A 21,077-nucleotide genomic window follows, 5' to 3' on the forward strand; every position below is an offset into this window, starting at 1 on the left:
GCTCCGGCGCCGTTGCTGAGGCAGCAGGAGCCTCGGCAGCATCCCTGAGAGCCGGGCGGGCAAACTCCTCCCTCCCGCTCTCATCTCGTCTCTCCCTGCTTCCTTTGCGAAGATGGCAACCGAGGGGCTGCACGAGAACGAGACCCTGGCATCGCTGAAGAACGAGGCCGAGAGCCTGAAGGGCAAGCTGGAGGAGGAGCGGGCCAAGCTGCACGACGTGGAGCGTGAGTGGCAGCGGGGCCGGGGCGGAGGGCCGCGGGCACCACCGGCTGCCCCGGGCAGCGAGCGAGGCCGCCGCAGCACCGGCTCCGCGGGCCTGGCCGCGCCGGGCAGACCGGGAAACGTGCTGCTGCCGCCCCCGCCGGCCCGGGGAAGGCTGGCACCCAGCGTCTGGGTGCGGGGAGCGCCATCCCGGCGTCACGGCAGCCGGGGGTCCGTGTCTGCTGCAGCCCGGCGCGGCGGTCCAGGGGAAGCGGCGGAGGAGCGCGGGCGGCGCAGCCTCCCGGTGTGTGCGGGTCACGAATCGCCCCGGCCGCGGGGCTGCTGGCTCGTCTCAGGCTGCGCACACGCAGCTGCGCTGCCTTTGAGCGAAGGGAGGTAGGGAAGGGTGAGGATGTTGGCATATCTGATGGAGGAGCTTAAGAAGGAACATTGGTTCCCAAACCGGCTCCTTCTCCCCCTTTTCTGCCGAGGAAGCAACTTCTGTGCTGATTCAGAGGTGCGGAGTGAGTCAGTGCCGAGCTGTCAGTGCGCAGCTCACCCTGATCATCTGCAGCTTCAAGGTCTGCGCTTAACCTAACAGCAGCGGCAGATTTCAGCCCTGCCCTCCCACCCCTGCTCAGGAAAACATAAGCTACCCGTATATTTATGGAGCTTCTCAAGTAGGTATTAATTGTACCCAGGTAATAAATACAAAACACCCTTTTATTATTTCACTGCTTTAGTTACTATGATGTGGTAAATTAGAGGGTCTTTGGAGAAAGACACACAAATTATTCTAGCCGTCTGAAGTCACACAGCTTATTTTATCAGAAATATTAGCAGGTCATTTAAACTTTTGTTTCCTCTGTTTTCATGCCTTAAATATTGAAAAGAAATCAACCTGTATCTGCTGATTTAGCTTTTAGCATTTGTTAAGATTGAAGGACTGGCAAATATTTGTAAATTTCAAGTGGAAGAGGGTTGAAAGTTTGTTTGTTTTTTCAGGAGAAAACACAACATTTTCTTGTCTCAGTCAGACAATCAGACAAGTGTCCTATTAATAGGACTCATTAAACAAATGGAAATGACCTCATTACAGGAATGTTCCACGAATGATCATATTTCTGCATCAGAAGTAGTGGGCCTCTGTTCAGTAGACATCTTAAACATAGTCTTAAACCCGGTTCTGCTTACAAAGAGTTCTACCTGTGATTGCAGTGACACTGCAACTGCACGTGTCATTGACAGCCTGAGGATGCTTATGCCTTTGTCCTATGTGAAACCTGTAAGCGTATGTTGGAAGGCTGTTTGCATAGCTGTGATGTGATTTCTGTGAAGTCTTATGTTGCTGTAGAGCAGCGCTCACTCGTGCTATTTTATACCATTCATTCTCTATCAGAGCTTGTTTGCACTTAAATTAGCCTCCAGACCTATTTCTGCAGAGATTGTAAGCTTCTGGTGGTTTGGATTTTTTTTTGTGTGTGGCTTTTGGGTTTTTTCTTCTTTTTCCCTTAGTCTAAAAGTGTATCATTTGCAGTTTTTTTTTTTGCTCTGATCATGACTTTCCCTCTATGGTTCCCAAGGCAAACAGCTGGCTGAACTGGGATTGCCCTTATTTGTTCAACTGGTTTTGAACAGCAGCTCCCAAAAATGTGGACAAAGGAAATACCAAGCGTGCATGTGATTTGCAATCACACCATTTTGAGGATTCAATTCCATTGCTTAAAACTTTATGTGTAACTAGAATACATAACAGAACACAAACAGAACAGTTTGTTCTGTTCATGCACTCTATAACTTTCTGAGACCATTAGAACCAAATGACTTCGTGCACAGGAAAGATCAAAGACACAATACTATCAGCATTGAGCCCACACCTCCTGTTTAGGCCAAGCAGTTTGTTTCAGCAAAAAAGCCTGTTTTATCTGGACCTTTGTAGAACTGCTCAGGCTACTGAGTAGCTTTACCTAATCTGCTTGCCCGAGTGCATAATTTTTAGCTGTCTTGAAATAAATGTGAGAATGCTTCAAAATAATTATCTGGCTCTAAAACCTGTGCTGGATTATTATGGCTGTGGTTGGAGATAAGCATCCTCAGAGAATCAGTAAGGCTAAACCAGACAATTCCACGGAGTCTGGGCTGTGTTGACATAATGGAAACACTTTGTCCTTTGTCTGCAAAACATTTGTTTTTTTCAGATACGTTCTGGACACAAGCATCTTTCCAGATGCCATAATAACCCCCTGTCCTGTGTTTTCATCTCTTTTGATTGGATCATTTGGCAGATTTCCACAGTGAAAAGTAGGGGAAATGTATCTTCTCCTCGGTGGGTTTATAGGGTACTTTTTCAGAAACTTGCTTCTGATCTCCTTATAGAGATTGTCAGGAATGGTGGACAGTACTTGTCCTCTGGCTGATTGAGACTGGTCACGCTGAGATTTCAGGTGAGGATATTACTCTGGCACAGCTAGAAGGACTAATCCACTAGAAATCAGTTTTGGTCTTAGGCAGGAATTGCTCCCCTGACCTCGTGCCAGGGAATGATCTCAAACTTCAGGATGCCTGCTGTCTCACTGCGACAGCTCTTCCTAGCCCAGGAGCTCTAGAGAAGTGGCAGAGGTTGGAGCAGCACTGTGTTCCCACAGCGATCACCTCTCATAGGCTGTAGAACTCTGCCTCTAGCATGGCATTGAAAAGCTTAAGATATCTTCTACCAGTAGATTAAAGCGTGTGAGCCTCTGCATCTATTTCAAAAGGTTTCAGTTTGGCATTGCTCTGTTAGCTGACAGCAGCTGGATCATCTTAGGTTTCAGCATGGACAAACACAACACAGGGAAACACTGAATACATAGACTCTGTTGAGAAGCTGAATAGTGCACTTTTAATGAAGATGCCAATCTTTCCTGCTCACCTGGGGCTGTGTTCCTGGATGCCAGGAAGTCTCCAGGATCAGTGGCTAGTACCTGTGTCACACTCTGCTGTCAGAGCTGACTTGCAGCTGGGAGTCTCACATCCAGAGCAAGTGTTTTACCATTGGAATGCTGGAGGTTTGATGCTTACTCCTCCTTTTGTATGATTTTTCTTCCAAGGTCCAGTAGTGATCTTCACTTCTGCTGAGTACCTTGTGGCACGTGTTAGGCTAGAGGCTATCTGTGTATTTTTGAGTCTCACTCAGATGGAGGACAAAGGGATGATCTGTTTCACAGACAGACTTGAGCGCCGTGGTTTGCAAGAGCTTCAGCTGATGAGTTCACGCCCTGAGTAAATTAATTCTTACCTTTATCTGGTGAATATGTCAATATATTGCCTACCTTAGTTTTACCACCTGCCAGCTCTGAAGCAGTGTTCATTGGTGTGCACCATGGCCTCAAACTTCACAAGTGATGTTACTCATACACGCAGGGACTTGCCAGGGCAAAGCTTTGATACAGAGCAGCTCTCTAACCGTCAGCTGTTTGCAGTTCACCAGGTAGCAGAGCGTGTGGAGGCACTGGGCCAGTTTGTGATGAAGACCAGGAGAACCCTGAAGGGCCATGGAAATAAAGTTCTCTGCATGGACTGGTGCAAAGACAAGAGAAGGATTGTGAGCTCTTCCCAGGTATGCTGTTGGGCAGATGTTTTTCAAAGCTACTGTTGGGCATGGTACAAATCCTTTGGCTGTGCTGCTCACCACTCTTTGCAGGTGATACCTGCATGTAAAGTAAATGTTTTCAAGATGCCCTTAAAGCAGTTTATTGGCAACTTGTTCAGAGAACACAAATCCAAGTGTCAGATCGTTGCTATGTCATTGCTAAAACACGAAATATTTTCCCCATACTCCCTACTGCAGTGGAACAGAGAGAAGTTATGTGAGACCACTTTTATTTCATTGTTATTTACAGATAAAATATTTAGCAGCAATTTCAGTGTATGTGTTTAGAGAAGGTCATGAAGAAAAGGGAAGAAGTGTTGATTCTTCTAGAGATTTCTGTGCAAAGGCATTTCTTCAGCAGCCTGTATGATTGGTGCAACCTTAAAAACCTCAAACATCCTGCTAAAATTACCTCATTTACTTTTGAGAAACAGTCCTAACACCTGCTCAAGACCAGTCTCATGAGCTGGAGGAGGTAATGAGATAATTACTTTTTAGATCCCCTGGTTTGTCCTGAGCCCAGTATGGCAAGTGAGCGAGCTTGTTGCATCCCACAGCTGTTCACTGACCTATATGAAATCTGTCAGGGGTCTCACTTGAGGGATAAAAATAGACAATCTGCATTGCAAGCCACCTTCAGTTCCTGTGAGTTTTTACCATTCATGGTGATGTCTGCAAAGAGAAGGGTTTTAAATAATTAATGGCAGATTTTTAAAAGAGGTTACAACGTCAGTGTGTAGATCAGAAAGCTGAACAGGCAAGTTGTGCTGCATTTTTGCATTTTTAGCTCTTAAGAACTTAGTCCAGATGCTGCAGCAATTGTTGCTCAGTATTAAACTTCACTTTCATGATGGGAGAAGGATAAGCGTTGCATACATAAGGCAAAGCAGCTGGCACGAGTGTACCTGCCACACACAAGATGATTGTCTTGCTGTCTGTGAAGGGTTCTTATGATGGCTATTTAGCATGCTGTATCCATGGATAATGACAATCAAGCAAGTGTGAGAAGGGAAAATCAGGAAAACACAGGAGAAGGAAGATGTAGAAACAGTGCCATATCCATAAATAGTTCTCGTGAGTGCTGCTAACTTAGCAAGTGATTTGCAATACAGGTCACCTCTTGTATTTGCAAGACCCTATGCTGAGCCACTGGCATCTCCCTTGGGAAAGGTGTCCAACTTTGCAGGTGGTGATTCCAGGCTGGGAGAAGCACATCATGCCTGAAAGGAGGCAAGTGAGGGCTCACCAGTGGCAGTTTCCTAAGGAGATAGTCCTGCCCACCATGTGTGCTGTGACTGAGATGAGTTCTCATAAACCTGCTAAACAAGGGGGAAAAAAAAACAACTAAAGTCTTTTTAAGTCAATATCAGTCCTTCAGTAAGGAGGAGATGTGGTTTTCTTCTGATGGAAGACTGGCACTATGGAAGAATGTGCCCTCAGTGCTTCGTTGTGACCATTGTGCTGCTGTTAAAACGGAGACAAAAGTTTCATGACACTACAGACTGGAGGATGGAAACGAGCAGCAGAGGTTTCCCCAGATCTGTGCAACAGGGTGACAGGCATGTCTCTGGAAGGCCTCACTTCTCTCTCTCTGTGCTTTCTTTTAGGATGGGAAAGTGATCGTATGGGATTCCTTCACTACAAACAAGGTGTGTCAAACCTAAGCAGAAGCCAGATTGCTGTTCTGAGGGCAAATGATGGTGAGATTAAGATGAAGAGCTGAAGGGCTTACTTATGTCACAGGAGGCAGTGGGATGATGAGATAAAATGGAGACCTCCACCAGCACTTCAGGCCAGGACACCTAGGGCAAACCATCTCCCTTGAGGTGTCTCAGAGTTAGGTCAATATTAGGACATTGGAGTTTATCACAGTCTCCAGCAAGAGGCTCTGATCCAGCCTCTTCATTGATGAGGAAGGCTCCTGGCTTAGGGCAAAGCCCAGCAGGCAAAGCAGAGACCTTTCCTGGGTAACCCCTGTGCCAGGTGCCATGTGTCATTACTTAGCATCCTTCAGCTCTGGTGTTCACTGGGAGATGATTCTGCTGTCCCAAGCCCTGCCAGGGCTGCCTTGCTGCACTCTGCTTCACACTGCTGAGAAAAACCAGCTTGTTTGTAACTCAGTTTTATACATGCAGCAGTGGGGACCTTTTACAGCACTGAATGACCCAAGTAAAACATGCTCTGTGCCCAGGCTGGGGCTTATGAATAAAGTGCAAACATGTCCAGAAGGGTCTAGCCATTCTCCTGCTGCTTTGCTAGGTTCTGCAGTAAGGGTTGTCTGCCCTGACTTACATGTGAGTTGTATCTGAGGGAAACAGCTGTACCTTTCACTGACCCTGAGAATGTCCCACAGAACTACTACTGCACACTGCCTTCCTTGCATTGATTAGTGAGACGGTGACACCTCAGTTTAAAGAGATGCTGTGTTTCAGGAGCATGCAGTGACGATGCCATGTACCTGGGTGATGGCGTGTGCCTATGCCCCGTCTGGATGTGCCATTGCTTGTGGGTAAGTTTCCACTTTCCATAGCTACTCAAACAGAGAAGGTGGATTTGTAGTGGGTGTCCCAATGCCTTCAGATGCTGACAGATAGCAGTTTGCATGCCTTGCTTGTGCATATAAGGACTACACTCAGGACCTCTGATTCTGTTCCCATAATGGCTCATACACATTATCTCCACTGACTTCAGTGCAATGACATGTGTTGTGTAAGCATGGAAAATGATCCTCTTTCAGCATTTATATCATGGGTTAGGAACTCTGCATGTGTGCAGCTTCCCTGTTACAGTTTGGTTGTATGTGTTGGATGTATCTTCTAAGGGAGGGAGGTTTTAACTCTGTTCTTACTTTGCACTCTTTCTTCTGCAATGTAGAGAAAGTTAGTCATTAATGATTAACAGCTTGTGAATAGAACTTGTCAAGATGGGGCAGGGAGAAGTAGCTCCATCTTTGATAATCTTCTCCAAGTTTTCTGAGGACTGAGGTTTGAAAAAAATCAGTTTATGCAAGGGAGAAAACAAAGAGATGAGATGCTGTCAAAACATCTTTTGAAAAAGAACTGGGTGGATCAGACAGAAGGCAAGCTTGGGGCAAGGGAAGGGAACAAAGGGAGACTGCAAATGTAGAAAGCAGCAAACTGAGACAGGGAGGCTTTGTAAATGCATGCAGAGGGGGAGTCTGCAAACGGTGTATTTTTGACTGAAATTCAGAGAGTGGCAAGAGAGCTCTGTCTTCACACTTCCAAAAGAGGCAGGGAGGGCATATACACATTGCCCTGCTACCTACCTACCTATATTTTTGTGGTGCTGGCAGTTAGGTGCTGTGCACTCAGCACCTGTGGTGTGCCGGATCCCATAGACCAGGGCAGGGCTGATCTGCCACAACTCTAGAAGTAGGTCAGTTGCAAGTCAGACCCTTAGAAAAGAGGCTGACATCTGGCCTGGAGACACAGCTTAACTGGTGCAATTGTCTAGGAGGGGCACACCAGCTAGAGAGGCCAGTGCTTCTGTTGCCTTTTCCTCCAACTCTTCTAAAAGCCCTCTCTTCACCTCTGCTGTGTGCTGTACCATCTCTTCCATTGGAGTTATTAAGGTGGATAAATAATGTTGCTTAAATGCTGATCCTCACATTGATGGATGTCAACAGAAAAATGGCAGTTTGGCTGTATGTGAAACATTAACCCGAGGTGACTGCTATGTCACCTCTAAGTTTGTGCTTTCATGAGGTTTCATTCAGTGCCATTTATAAACTTGATGAGGGTAGAAAATACAGAGGAGCAGCTGTTGCAGCTCTGTGAAGCAGGCAGCCTGGTGAGGCAGCTGGGGCTTCCCTGTGCAGGGAGATCCCACACAGCACAATACCGGGAAGTCGGTACTTGTGAGGCTTTGGCAGCGCAGCTCTGACAGGTGGTTCCCTTCTTATCACCACTTGCCTTTTGTTGTTGCAGTTTTAACCGGTTCTCTTCTCTCTGTTATTGCTGTTGCTGCTCTCTTCAGTGGCCTGGACAACAAATGTTCTGTGTACCCTCTGACATTCGAGAAAAATGAAAACATGGCTGCAAAGAAGAAGTCGGTTGCAATGCACACAAACTACTTGTCTGCCTGCAGCTTCACTAACTCAGACATGCAGGTAAATGCATTCTCTACCCACTGCTCACCATCCAGCAACACCTAACATGAGCTGCGCTCCCATCTGGTGCAAAGTGACCTTCCTTGCACCGCGGGCATCCAGGGCCGTGTCCTGCCCCATGCAGGGGCTGCCGGAAAACCCTTGCTGGGGACAAGGAAGCTGCTGCAGAAGCTGCTGTAGGGAGGTCTCTTCCAACCTGGCTGATTCTGTGATTCTGCCACAGGCTTCTCACAGCCCATGGCCAGGCTGTCATGTCTGCACCCTGCCAAGGCCTGTTGCTTCTACAGAGGGAGCTCGCCAGTACCTGTGTGTCCTCTGCACTGGGTCAGTGCTGGCTTGTGCTTTTAGGAGACCAAACTAATACGAATGGGTAAAACCCCAGTTTGGCTGGGACTAGACTGGGTATCTGCCACGCAAGGCAGCAGAGACTTTTATTTGCGTGCTTTGCTCCTGGATGCCCGTCCAGCTTTGCTTTTGTTTTCATTCTTAGTGCTTTTTGTTTGTGCTAAGTGAGGTATTTGAACTTGAAGAAGGCCAGCCCTGTCTGTCCAGACAAGCAGCGGTACTTTCCTTTGAGGGAAAGATGCTGTCCTCATCTAGAAGCTGGGGGTGTTGGAGCACTAAGATCCACAGTGGGAGAGGATGGTACAGCAGTAACTAAATGCTGATCTTCTAAGAGTAGTCCAGCCTTCCTCTGTAGTGCATGTCTCATAGATCTCTTTCTCTGGGAACATAAAAGATGATGAAAGGAAACAGCATAATCCTCTTGTCCTCTCTAGTTTTAAATTTAATTGAAGCTCTGCTGAGTGCAGCTCTGCAGCAAAAGAAGTGGCAGAATGGAGCGTTTTCATTGCTGTCTGTGTCAGCAGAGCTGCTGGAAGGGAATACCTTGTTCCCTTCTTCCAAGTATTGGAGCAATTCTGAGGGGAATATCAGCTCTCGTTGCTTCCATTTCTAGACACGAGATGCTCTAAAGTATGTTGCTGTTTGTCATTCTATGGTATCTGTAAATGACTCTGAGGTGCTAATTTAAGTCCATTGCCATGGAAACAAGTGATGCACTCAGGCTTGCTTAGCCCTGACCTTACTGTGCAGGAACCCTGCATAATGAGAGCAGGCTAAATTAAGTGGAATGTTTCTGATGAGATAGAAAACAGGGCTCTCTCATCCATACCTATATGTGTTGTGATTAAAACCTGTGAAAGGAAAGTTAGGTCTTTTTTTCTCCACAGTGAATAAAGCAAACTGCACTGACATTGAAGGTAATGTGCTGCTGTTGTTAAATAATAGCATAATGGACTTAGGTGCTTTATACTCAGTGATTCAGAGATTTTTCTGAGGACTTAAAAGATAAATGTTCTTGTGATTGATAGGTTTGTAACTGATCGTTTGTAGCACTGCATGTTGTTAGTGGAATAAATACTACTAAGTGGTTTGGCCAAGCTTCTGTTAGGACACTGTTATGTAGGGGATTCTAGAGAATCCCACATTTCTTATCTTCTCCTTGTTACAACAGCTTGAAAGTTAAAATTATTCACCAACTCTGAGGGTGCAGACTGCCAAAAACAGCTTTCCCAGCTTACATGTGCAATAGCTCAGCTCTGCTCTCTCAACACGTGTCACCAAGGAATGCGGCACCTGTCCTGGAGCAGCGCAGCCATGTGGCGGAGGTGTTCCCCAGCCCAGTGCCCCGCACAGACCCAGCACCCACTGTTAGGTGGTCTGCCTTGCCTGCTTTCTTAAACTGAAGTTGGGTTTTCTCTCAGAGGTATGAGAGGCAGGATAGGAATGTAGGATTTGGTGTGCCCATGTTTTCACAAGTAACAGGGTAAGAGGAAAGTGCCCCAGGTTGTGCCAGGAGGGCTTCAGGTTGGACATTAGGACTGATTTGTTCACAGAAAGGGTTGTCAGACTCTGGAAGGGGCTGCACAGGGTAGTGGCAGAGTCATTATGCCTGGATGTATTTAAAAGACCTGTAGATACGGTGCTGAGGGACGTGGTTTAGTGGTGACCCTCTGGCAGTGCAGTGGAAAGAGAAGAGGTCTGTGAGTGATTCATTGCTGATTAAAGCCACTCGTGGGCTGTGTGGGTGCTGAAAGAGAGGATCTTATGCTTACTCCTTATCATGTTCCCACCTGGGCCATGACACATGCTGAGCTGCAGGGCCAGGCAGCCTGCACACCTTGTTCTCAGAGCCCCAAAGCAGACTTGCCAGAGACAGCCTCTACTTGCCTCAGTGTGCAGAGAGCTGGGGAGCCTCGTGTCCTAAATTAGGTATCTGCAGCTCTGCCGTGTGATAATACTCACCACGTGACAGTGCTCCATGAGTATTAATAGCAACAGTTAATTGGGATCTCAAGTGTTTTGCATGGGGCAGGCAGCCATACTCCCAGTGTACTCCCCCAGAGCCCCTCCTACAGCAAGCCAGAGTCTAATCACAAACATTAATCACAAATTAATTCCTTTCTGGGTTTGGCCTTTTTGGGGATTTTTTGGTTTGGTTTGATCTGCTTTTCAACAGCAATACCCTAAAGCTGGGTCCACAGCATTTCTCTGTAAGCATTATCTGGAGCTCTGTGCTGCCACCTGTGCAGACCCTTCCCTTACACCTTTAGATAGTGGAGTCTATTCCCTTCATGTCTTTCTAACAAGCTATTACAAAAGCAAATATTCCGAGCTGAAAATCTTCATTCCTCTGCCAAGTAAAAGTATTCCTCAGAACAGAGAAGTTCATTGATCTAGGCTCAGAAGCTGGCCAGAAAAACAAGTCAGGACTCTCTTCTGCTATTATCATCTCAGAGTATTAGTGTCTCTCTGCTGCAGGATTTGGAACAGTCTGTTCCACAGCTTTGCAGATCTCTGTTTATGGGAGGAGTTTTCAGAGCATCTGTCATATATGTTCAGTGTTTAGCCTTTGTGCAACTCTGTGAATGGTTTCATGATGGTCTGGTTCATTTTCTTCTTGAAGAGTATTTCTTTCTCACTTCTAATTACCCACTGTGATCCCTTAAGTTTCCTCACAGACCATGAGGAAAACCTGTGTACGAGATTGAGAGCCCTCCTCAGTTCACCCTTGGCTCATTCCACACCAGTGCACAGGGACCCTTTCAACCTACAGAACTGGTGATTGCATAACAGCTTTGGGTGCCAAAGGGAAAATGTGAACAACGGAGTATCAGGATTTAGCCACAATAACAAGTGCTGATCACATGTGCTTTCTACAAGCACTGTAGCAGATGAGCTACATTCAGGCAATGTGTGTTCAAAGCCTTTTGCACAAATGGTTTCGGACAAGTGAGAGGTGATGAAGTTACCAAACAAATGTCTAGACAGGCTTACTTCCCTTTCAGAAAATCCCTGTCTTAAGCTAAATTAATTTGGTTAAACCTGGCTATTTCAAGCAGAAAAAAACCCATGTAGAGAGGTCAATGGGTGTACTTAACTCCAACAGTTCTCTTTACATGAGCTGAATTCCAGCATGGAATGGATAAAGTTAAACACAGGGGCAGACAGGAATGCCACTCTGGTCCCATTTGCTTTTTAGAGGCTATAGAAGCACTGGTAGATCCTTACTGCCATCAGTCCTGCAAACCCCACTGTGCAAAAGTGACCACTGTTGAAACAGTTTATAGGTATAGCTGTGTCAATACATCTACTCTAACTTCTCTCCTTAAGAATAAAAGACATAAACTATGTTTAGATTCACACTGGCTTTATGTCTCTGCCTTAGTGCATATTTCATTCAAGGAAAGCTGTCCTCGGTGTATGTATGTGTAGAATGTCAGTTGTTTCTTTGTGAACTTGATCATCTGATGTTTTTTCTGTTGTAACTCTTCTTGCCACATCCTACAGATCTTGACAGCAAGTGGAGATGGAACTTGTGCTCTGTGGGATGTTGAGAGTGGGCAGCTTCTGCAGAGTTTCCATGGTCATGGAGCTGATGTCTTGTGCCTGGACCTGGCCCCTTCTGAAACGGGAAATACATTTGTCTCTGGGGTAAGCAGGAGCTTCTTATCATAATATAAAATCAAGGCATGTGGGAGAGAAAAGGCAGCAAAGCAGGAGGCTCATGATCTTGAGTGCTGGAGTATGCCTTGGAAGCCCCAGTGCAATCCGCTCATTGCAAGCACATTTTCCAAGCTGGAGCAAATTAAACCCCTGACTGTAGGGTCAAACCCACCCAGCCAGTCTGACTGCAGTTCTGCTTACTTAGCAAATTCCACTCTACACCAAAGCAATCCAGCCCGAGATCAAAACAACGCCTCTCCCGGGAAAGGCTGAATTAGAGCAGTGGGCTCAGACTGCAGCGGAGGTGTGAGCTCTGTGGATAGGAGCCCAGCACAGCCAACGACTTCCCACACTTGGCTCCTTTCTCATGCCCATCTCTCTGCAGTTGCCCAGTGGCTGCTCAGGGCATTGAAGTGGGGCTGCAGATAATGTGTGTGCTACTATGTTCTTCAGCCACTCCCTAGAAGACAAGAGGTAATTTGGATGCTGCCTAAACCATACATGTTGGAGCAGGGAGATGAGGTGTGGCCACATCTTCAGCTGTTGCTGAGTCCCTTGTGCCTTCCAGTGGTACCAGAAGCATTTAAAGCCCCTTCATCAGTTGAGCACTGCCCAGACCCAGTCCTAGCCTAGTAGAACACACAGACCACACTGAAGCTGCAGGGTTGGTCTGGGAAAGTACCCAGGGTGTCTTCTAAATCTTGTCCTGCTGCTAAAGGATTGTTTCTGGGCAGCCAACCATTGGCAAGCAGCCTGGCAGTGAGGCAGGCAAGGCATAGAAGTGAGTGGGGTGGGACTTAGCTCCTTTTCAAGGTAGTTCTGGTCTTTCCCACATCAGGTGATGAGTGTGCAGGAGCCAATGGATGACCTTTCTTATTGGAGGCAGGTTGCTTCCAGTAACATTTCTGAAGGTACTTGGTTTCTGAGCACCACCAGCACTGGTCTAGGGATGGTCCTGTTCTTGCTGATGGAAGTGGCCGTTGTGCCAGAGGGTCCTGACCACAGAGTAGAGTATTTCACTTGTGCTCAAAATCATGGTCCCATGTCTACACAATAAACCCAGATCTCTTCTTTTATCAAATCTGGCTGGCCCAGCAGGAGCAGCGTCCAGCACACTGGCCCAGTTTGCCTGCTGCTAGCACAGCTGCTCCGAAGCGTGACTGAAAGCTAATTCCTTCGAGTGCATTACTCCTGCTGAGCTTTCCTGCTGCTGAGCTTGCTTCCCAGAAAGGATAGATTCATTCTCCCTGGGAACAGCTCAGCTTATTATAGGGCAAAGAATCACAAGCAGCTATGCTGCTTCTGCTGCTAAGAGAGTATGTTGTACTTGTGTCCATGTTGCAGCTTGGGCATGTCCATGCTGACAGGGACTTGCTTAATTCATCACTTGAGAAGTACCACTTCTGTCTGAAGCCTCGTCAATGCAGGTGTAGCCAAAACAGTGTAGGCTGAAAGCATGGTGGCATAGAGAGACCCCCTGTGCATGCTGCCTATGTCATAGAGTAAGCTGTGGCTGGCATAAGCAGTGCCAATACATCAGCGTGCAGACTGGGGGCTGCTACATTTAACCATGTAACTGAAAATCCCAGCCCTCCTGGGTGGGGTCAGGGCTGCCACTCAGGCTGTTGTGCTCAGTGCTCTCTTAGTGCTGTGCCTTGGACTGAGTTGGGTAGTACTCAGGGGGCCCCTCTCTCTGCAGGTGGGTGCTGGTTTCTCCTAAACCTTAGGAGTTAAAGCACCAGCTGGGCAGATTGGATTTGTCCCCAAACTCCCAGAGAGGTCAGCAAGAACAGTGCACATGGAAGCATTATTAAAGGCTGGGACTTGGGCTGTGGTGGGATTTGAGAGAGAAATATGCTGAATCCCAAATGTTGTCTGTCCTTTTTGGTATCCCCTACACAGAAAATAGGATACAAAGAGACATTACCTCTTTTAAATAATGACATCATTAGTGGAAAAAAAAGGGATTTCATGTTAACAAGAGAATTAAAAGAAACGTGAACTGTGAAGAGACTGTTTAATTAGTAATGTTTGCTTTAAAGTAAATAACATGTGTGGCATGGTCTGCTGGGCAGAAGCGGCAGCCCTGTCCTGTACTTCCCACACAGGTTCAGGGAGGCTGAGCCTTCATGTGGCCTGCCCTTCAACGGGCTCATAAAGTCACACTTAGAAGAAAAGTCTGTGTTCTTGTTCCTGTCACCATGATTGTCAGCATGGCTCTTGCTGTCCTGAGAATGTTGCAGACTGCCTGGGCTAAGCCCCTGGCTTGGAGGACTCAGGGTGCTGAGCACCTTGCAGCAAGCATCAGGTGTTAAATGAGCAACCTGGATGGGCAGGTTAGAGCCTAACCATGCAATGAAATGCTACTTACTGTGCTTCTTTTCTCATCCCAACCATGCCACTGAGCATGTGAGTGCAGAGCAAGGCAGAGGTTAACTCTGATAGGAGGCTGGGCAAGAGACCATCCAGATACACATTTCATTTTCTATTTCAGTGTATGAAAAGGATTAGTTATAAAACTTTAAATGCTGGGTATTAATATTTTACACTGGGCATGTTAAGTGGTAAGGGAATGAGTCAGTTTTGCAGCTCTGTGGCACACTGGGATTGCAGACAAGTATGGCAGCAGCATGAGCTGAGCAGGGCTGTGAGTGCTGGTTAGTATGAGACCTGCACAAACCCCCAGGCCTGCCTCACCTCTGTGCTGCTCTGATGAGGCCCCAGCCTTTCTGGCACACTCTGCTCCGACTGCAACTGCACCAGGCTTCAGGATACCAGTACAGCCAGTGGTCAGGCTCAGAGGCATGATGTTCAGAGGGTAGCTGAGCTTCATGACATGTTTCAGACACTGGAGGTGAATGTCTCCATTTGCATAACTGTAGTGATATTTTTTGTCTTACTAGGGATGTGACAAGAAAGCCATGGTCTGGGATATGCGGTCTGGTCAGTGCATCCAGTCATTTGAGACCCATGATTCAGATATCAACAGTGTCAGGTCAGTGTGTTTCTAGGAGAGGACACATTTGTGATCTTGAGCAATGTGTTGGTTCTATTTTTGAAGCCTGACTTCATCCAAGTAATGTAATGTGTTCCGGTCTCTTTTTCACTTGTGCACAGATATTACCCAAGCGGAGATGCTTTTGCCTCTGGATCAGATGATGCCACGGTATGGTAATTCTACAACCTAATTTAGGGAAGTCCTGTTGCTTCCCAAGTCACATTTTCCTAAAAGACTAGGTCACATCTACAGAGGGCTTTTAAATGACTAAACTGAACCTGTGACCCACAGTTGCTATAATATGATATATTATATACTCTGTTATATTATATATATATATATAAATGCTGTGAGGAAGAATCTACTAACTCTTTGTAGGTCACCTCTGCAAACTGTTCTATGTGAGGCACTGTCCAAATGTTAAATTCAGACTTTGTATGTTTTTAAGTTTCATGATCAAAACTATTTGTCATAGTGGAAGAGATCTGGCTTTGTATAGTCACAGCATGGGAGGAACCATATTAAATGGTGTAGCCTGTGTCAGAAGGAGCAGCACAGTGCAAGGGCGTGGGGGGAACCCATGGATGAGTGCGCACATCCCAGCAAGCAGGGTGGCTGTGGGCTCAGCGTGGAGCTGTGGGCAGACCTGGTGAACTGGCCTCCACAGCTCTGCATCCTGGAGCACAGCCCCAGGGTAGCTTTGGCCAAGTACATCTCCCTGTCAGCCGGACTTACTGCAGTGAGTCATCCTAGATGATACAGTAACTCTTACTGCACCTTACTTTCCCGGGAGCAAGCTTCTAGGAGGGGCAGAGTATGTATTAACAGGTAATTTTAGTCAGCACACTGCAAAACACCACTTATCTCCTGGTGTCTTCAAGCTCCTCGGTGATGCACAGGGCTGGTGGATTGTGCTGCAGCTGGTGGATCCCCATGGGGACCAGACTCTGCTTGTAGGACAGCCCTGTAGGGATTGAGCTGGCAGTTAAGTGTAACTCGAGAGCAGATGTTTGGGAGGCACCTGGCACCTCGTTTCTCCTGTTTATTTAAACATCACATGTTGTTGTATGACTCTTCCTAAAGTGCTCTGCTCTCGGAGCATGTTTCGAGTCTCCAGCGCTAGCTAAACTCAATAGGAAGATTTCCTTTGTCTTCACCGGACCTTCCAGGGCTCTTCTGGAGAGAATGCACATTGCTTTTAGGTCTTAAAAGCTGCAATTATAAATTAATACTTCCAGCTCTGTGATGAGCTCAGTGGCTCTCTGCGTGTTTGAATTCAGTACTGTGAGCACTTGAGATGCTGAGGGAGTGAGGTAGAGAAATTGTGTATCATTAAATTCCAGTGAGAGCACTCTCTATGCCAAATACCACAGGCTCTGGACTCTTGTGCTTATTAATTTATTTGATGAGGTTTTTCTCTCTTAACTATTCCTGACACTCCTGACTTCAGCAGGAGAATAGGAAATTCTGACTCCATACTTTTGACAGAGCTTTTGGCAGTTTCCATCTGCTTCATTCTTTAAATGAAAAGGTTGTTGTTTTCAGCCTTAGGGACAGACACATTCACTGATATCCTTGACCTGATTTGTATACTTAGCGAATCCAAGGAACAGATAATCCTGACTGTATGGAACTAAGCCATAAAAGTGTGCTCACATGGCAGTGTTGTCACCTGCAGTGACCCAAGCTCCCTATCAGAACAGCCTGATGAAATTATTCATCAGTGTGGAGCACTGGGAGACCTGGAGTTCACGTGCCTGGCAGCTACACTCCGCTCTGCAAATGGAACAGCCACTCCTTTATGTGCAGGCTTGAGTCCCTGCCATTTTTCATTAGCAAGGTTTGCTAATTTGAAGACTTATCTGGCCAGTGTTTGCTTAAACTCAACTTACTGAGGAAGGTTTTTCAGCTCAAATAGTTTCAAAAATGTATTTTGATTTCAGGGCTAGCTGGCTGTCTTTCTTCATGGCAATGAAGTCTGCTCTGACTGTACGTTATTTCCACATTAAACAAGCCTAAATATGCAGGCAAATGATGCAACCAGGAAGTGCAGGTTGTAGAGGTGGTTGGGGATTTTCCATTAGGAATTAAAATCAAGGATCTGTATTTAAAAAAATGGATTATTTCACTTGAGTTGTTTTCATGTAGGCTTTTCATAGAGAGAGGCTATTTGTTATCCTGCGTTACTCAGAGCAAGGGCAACCATCGAGATTTTCCTCCATCCAGTGACTCTGAGCACTGTGCCCTGTGGTCTGTGTCCTCAAAGATGACTAGAGATTTACTTCTCTCTGGCTTAGACTCCGCTTGTGCCTACACTGTTGTCTTTAGAGAGTGTCTCCCCAAGCACACCCCCACCCTAGCCCCAGCAACAGGAGGCCCTAATATGTAGGAAACTATAGTGAGGAAGCCAGAGGATGGGGGGAGCTTTCAGTAGGCAGCCACAGTCCAAAGCACTCCATTCATCTCTATAGCAGGCCAGGCCAGATGCTTAGAGAAATGGCTTGGAAAAGCAAGTTCTTCACTCAATTTATACAAAACAGCTTTGTGTTGCTTATACCCCTATTAGACTCCAGAAGAGTCTCAGAGCAGACAGGAGGCAGCAGAAGAAAAAAGGCAAGCAAGCATCTGTTTCCCAGGACGCCCCTTGGGCTGTGTTTTCCCACTCTCATTTGTTCCAGTGAAATGTAGTAGCCGTTGACTGCAGCCTTTACTCAGGCCTTTGTGTTGTTTTTTGTAATCCTAGTGTCGTTTATACGACCTCCGTGCAGACAGAGAAGTAGCAATATACTCCAAAGAGAGCATCATTTTTGGAGCATCCAGTGTGGACTTCTCCCTCAGCGGTAAGACCTGAACTTTGGAGCTTATCTTACTGTTGGGATTCAAGGGGAGCTGAAATTTTACCAGTTTGATTTGACAAAGTTAATTTGTTATTAAAAGTATTACTGAGTACCAAAAGAAACTTGTAATGCGTGGAAGCCCTTTTTTACCTCTGTAAAAACAATTACTTTCTAAATAACCTAGCTGGCTACTGCTTCCTTGCAGCAATGAAAAGTATTTTCCTGGCCCCACTAAAGGCAGGAAATGTATCTTGCCACTAACTACATCTGGGCTAGAATTTCACAATAATGGTTAAAAACTTTTCAAAGGAAACATGAAATGTAACTAGGCTATTGAGTGCACTTGCGTAAAAGGATAACAAGAGACAGTAAAAGTATTCTGAGCAGTGTGAAGGCAGAGATACTCCCGTTTTTCATCAGGGATCTGGGGCTGGAGTCTTCTCTCTGCTGCCTCTGCACAAATGCAGAGTTCCTTCAGTCACCCATCCTGGCAGGGATTAAGTGGGTGGTGAACTGCCCTCAGCTCAGGGTAGAGACAAATGTCTCTGTCATGGTCACAAGCGCCACAACTTGTCCTGTCTGCGACAATGAATCACTTACTAAATTGCCCACTAATCATTCAACCATTTGTATTCAACTTCTTGTCTATGCGAAGTGTTATGACCCTATATTAGCTGTTGAAGTGCTTTTCAGCCTGTTGTGATTCAGAGACATCTCCCATCCCTGACGACTGAAGAAATTCTATGTAATTTATCTGAATTGTGACTGCATGCTCAACTAATCAGTTTTGATTGGTTCAACATTTCGTGTGGGTGGCTCAGCAGCGGAGCAGCTAGTCAGGGTTTGCACTGGGGAGCTGGACTGTGGCTCCCTGGGTGATGAGGCTCCTGCAGAAGGGCTTTGCTGCAGGCAAGATGTGTTATCTACTCAAGACCTCACATTGTAAAACCTCATTCTCTTTGTAGGTCGCCTGCTGTTTGCAGGCTATAACGATTACACCATAAATGTCTGGGATGTGCTGAAAGGGTCCCGTGTATCCATTCTGTTTGGACATGAAAATCGTGTCAGCACTTTGCGTGTCTCTCCCGATGGGACGGCATTCTGCTCGGGCTCCTGGGACCACACTCTGAGAGTCAGTACTGGGAGCACCTAGTTGGGGTGCTTCATTGTTTGCTTGATTGTTTGAGAAGAGGGAGGTGTGAGGGAGGAGGGTTGTTACCGGAAAAACTGACTCTAGAGGGACTGATGAGGATAGAAGCCCACATGAACATAAAACCCAAATGAAAACATCCCCACAGAGTGCTAGCAGAACCTACGGGTCAAATAATATCATTGCTGCTGATACTCAGTACTACTAATCTGACTACATTGCCAAATTTACATTAAACCTTTAATAAAGCAGTCAGCATCATAAACAATCGTTCAACTTTCTCTCCACAGATCTGGGCTTAACCTGAAGCTCTGTATGCACAATCAAATGAAGACTGAAACTCTGGACTACAAAACCTGCATTAAAAAGCTACCCTTCAAAATCAGTTATTCACTGCACTGCAAAAGAGTGACACTGAACCCACAGGTTAACACAACTAGGTAGAAAGTGTAATCTGCTTGAACACATAGCAAACATCAACTAGTAATAAAATGGAATGTGTTGAATTCTGTTTTGAAACGATCTGATTTTATTAGAACTAGTTTAGACAATTACAAAGGGGCATTTCTCTGAAGTCACCTGTACCATAGAATTGAGTATTTCAGTGCACATTATGTACTTATTTGCATGAATTGAGTTCCTTTTTAAAGTTTAAAAGAAAAAAAATTCCTGATTTTTATCAGGATGTGTAGCATAAGACTTTGGAAACATTCCGTAGTAGTGAATTGAATCTTGGTGGTGAAAAGAAGAAAGAAAAACAATTCTGGTGTTCTGTGTGATAGCATTATGGATGAGTGAACCTTGGTAGTAAGTAGGGGAGCAAAGGAGCTACTGTGAAGGTCCTGGCTATTGTCATAGAAATGTATTTTTTGTACAGAAAATTAATCCCTTCAATCCCTGTTTTTTCCTACTGTCTTTTTAGGTAGAAATAAGTCTTTCATCTCTGTTACCTGAATTTAAAGAATCTAAATATATACAGACTGATAAACTGCAAAGAGGGGTATAAACATGATTTACATAATCATGAAGTAATACTTAACCAGTAGTTTCTTAGAAATTTTTTATTGTATCACTTGGTGAGTGAATTTTCTTTTACTTAAAAGAATACTACATGCTAAGTACTAAGGGATACTCCATAGTAAGCACTAAGCACCGGCTGTACTGATGGTCAAATCTTTCCCAAGTCAGTCATTGTCATTCTGTGATCATGGTTCTTATTTGCACCTTGAGCAGTTCATGCCACTTTGGCTGGACAGGGTAGCTTAAATGTGTATTGAAAGTATATGCCCATGTTAAGGTACTTCTGCAGCATCGGAACAGCCTTCAGCCAAGTCATGCCGTTCATACTCCAACAGCAGTCTTTCACTGGTGTGGACCATTCAGATTTAATCAGAAAAAGCTGAGGTACAGCTAAATTACAGAACTATTGAGGAATTATGTCTGTATTTATATGTTGAAAACTGTGGAGAAGGGAGTGGGTCATCTCTGCTCAGACTGACAGCTCTGATCTGAGCAAAGGCACACAGGAAGCAAGGTGCTGGAGTAATTCTGGGGGCTTGCATGGTCTGACCTTTGAAGTGCAAGTGGTGAGACACATCAAGTATGTGATTTATACTTGGATTGAAATGAGAAAACAAGCTCACTGGAGTGAGCCTGCTCAGTGGAGTTGGCTGTTCTTCTAAGTTTGATGATAATACCTTCTCTCTATTTGAAAGTGGGCAGCATTATTTGTTTTTTTTACAATTCTAGGAAAACTACATTAGAAACAAAATCTCCTTAGTCATGAAAACATCAGCTTCTGTGAATCCATTACCAGTTAACCTAGGACAGTGACACTTGTGTCAGTCCTTAATTAAATAGTTCATCTGATTTTCTTTTGGAAAAGTCCACTCTGATGCTTTGCAATATTTGTGGCAAACTGTCCCTGTAACAAACTGAATGCACTATGGAAACGTCATTAGAGCTCACTGTGCAATATCGAGTCAATACACTGTACACATCTGGTCAAAAAATTAATGTCTATATAGTATTTATTTAGTAAGATGTTTGTTTCAAACATACTACATTGTGTTGATACTTATGAATGGCTTCAATACAATAAATTGTATTTTACATATTAAAAA

At 45.5% G+C, this 21,077-nt stretch overlaps 1 protein-coding gene across 1 annotated transcript; it reads left to right on the forward strand.

The window, feature by feature from the left end:
* On the forward strand, window positions 1-21,077 carry GNB5 (G protein subunit beta 5). Its single transcript, XM_064157601.1, has 11 exons — window positions 1-224; window positions 3,663-3,799; window positions 5,440-5,481; window positions 6,265-6,341; window positions 7,829-7,961; window positions 11,814-11,957; window positions 14,873-14,964; window positions 15,087-15,135; window positions 17,711-17,807; window positions 18,770-18,936; window positions 19,245-21,077. The coding sequence occupies exons 1-11, from the start codon at window positions 113-115 to the stop codon at window positions 19,254-19,256; spliced, it is 1,062 nt and encodes a 353-aa protein (XP_064013671.1). The 5' UTR covers window positions 1-112; the 3' UTR covers window positions 19,257-21,077.

This window comes from Pogoniulus pusillus, chromosome 17, assembly GCF_015220805.1.
Source record: "Pogoniulus pusillus isolate bPogPus1 chromosome 17, bPogPus1.pri, whole genome shotgun sequence".
Taxonomy (NCBI): domain Eukaryota; kingdom Metazoa; phylum Chordata; class Aves; order Piciformes; family Lybiidae; genus Pogoniulus; species Pogoniulus pusillus.

Bases quoted from the DNA above. Each gene is read 5' to 3' on its own strand.
- GNB5 (XM_064157601.1), top strand. From the start codon at position 113: ATGGCAACCGAGGGGCTGCACGAGAACGAGACCCTGGCATCGCTGAAG. The intron at 6,342-7,828 runs GTAAGTTTCCAC...TGCTCTCTTCAG, and splicing joins GGATGTGCCATTGCTTGTGG to TGGCCTGGACAACAAATGTT. The intron at 15,136-17,710 runs GTATGGTAATTC...TTGTAATCCTAG, and splicing joins CTGGATCAGATGATGCCACG to TGTCGTTTATACGACCTCCG.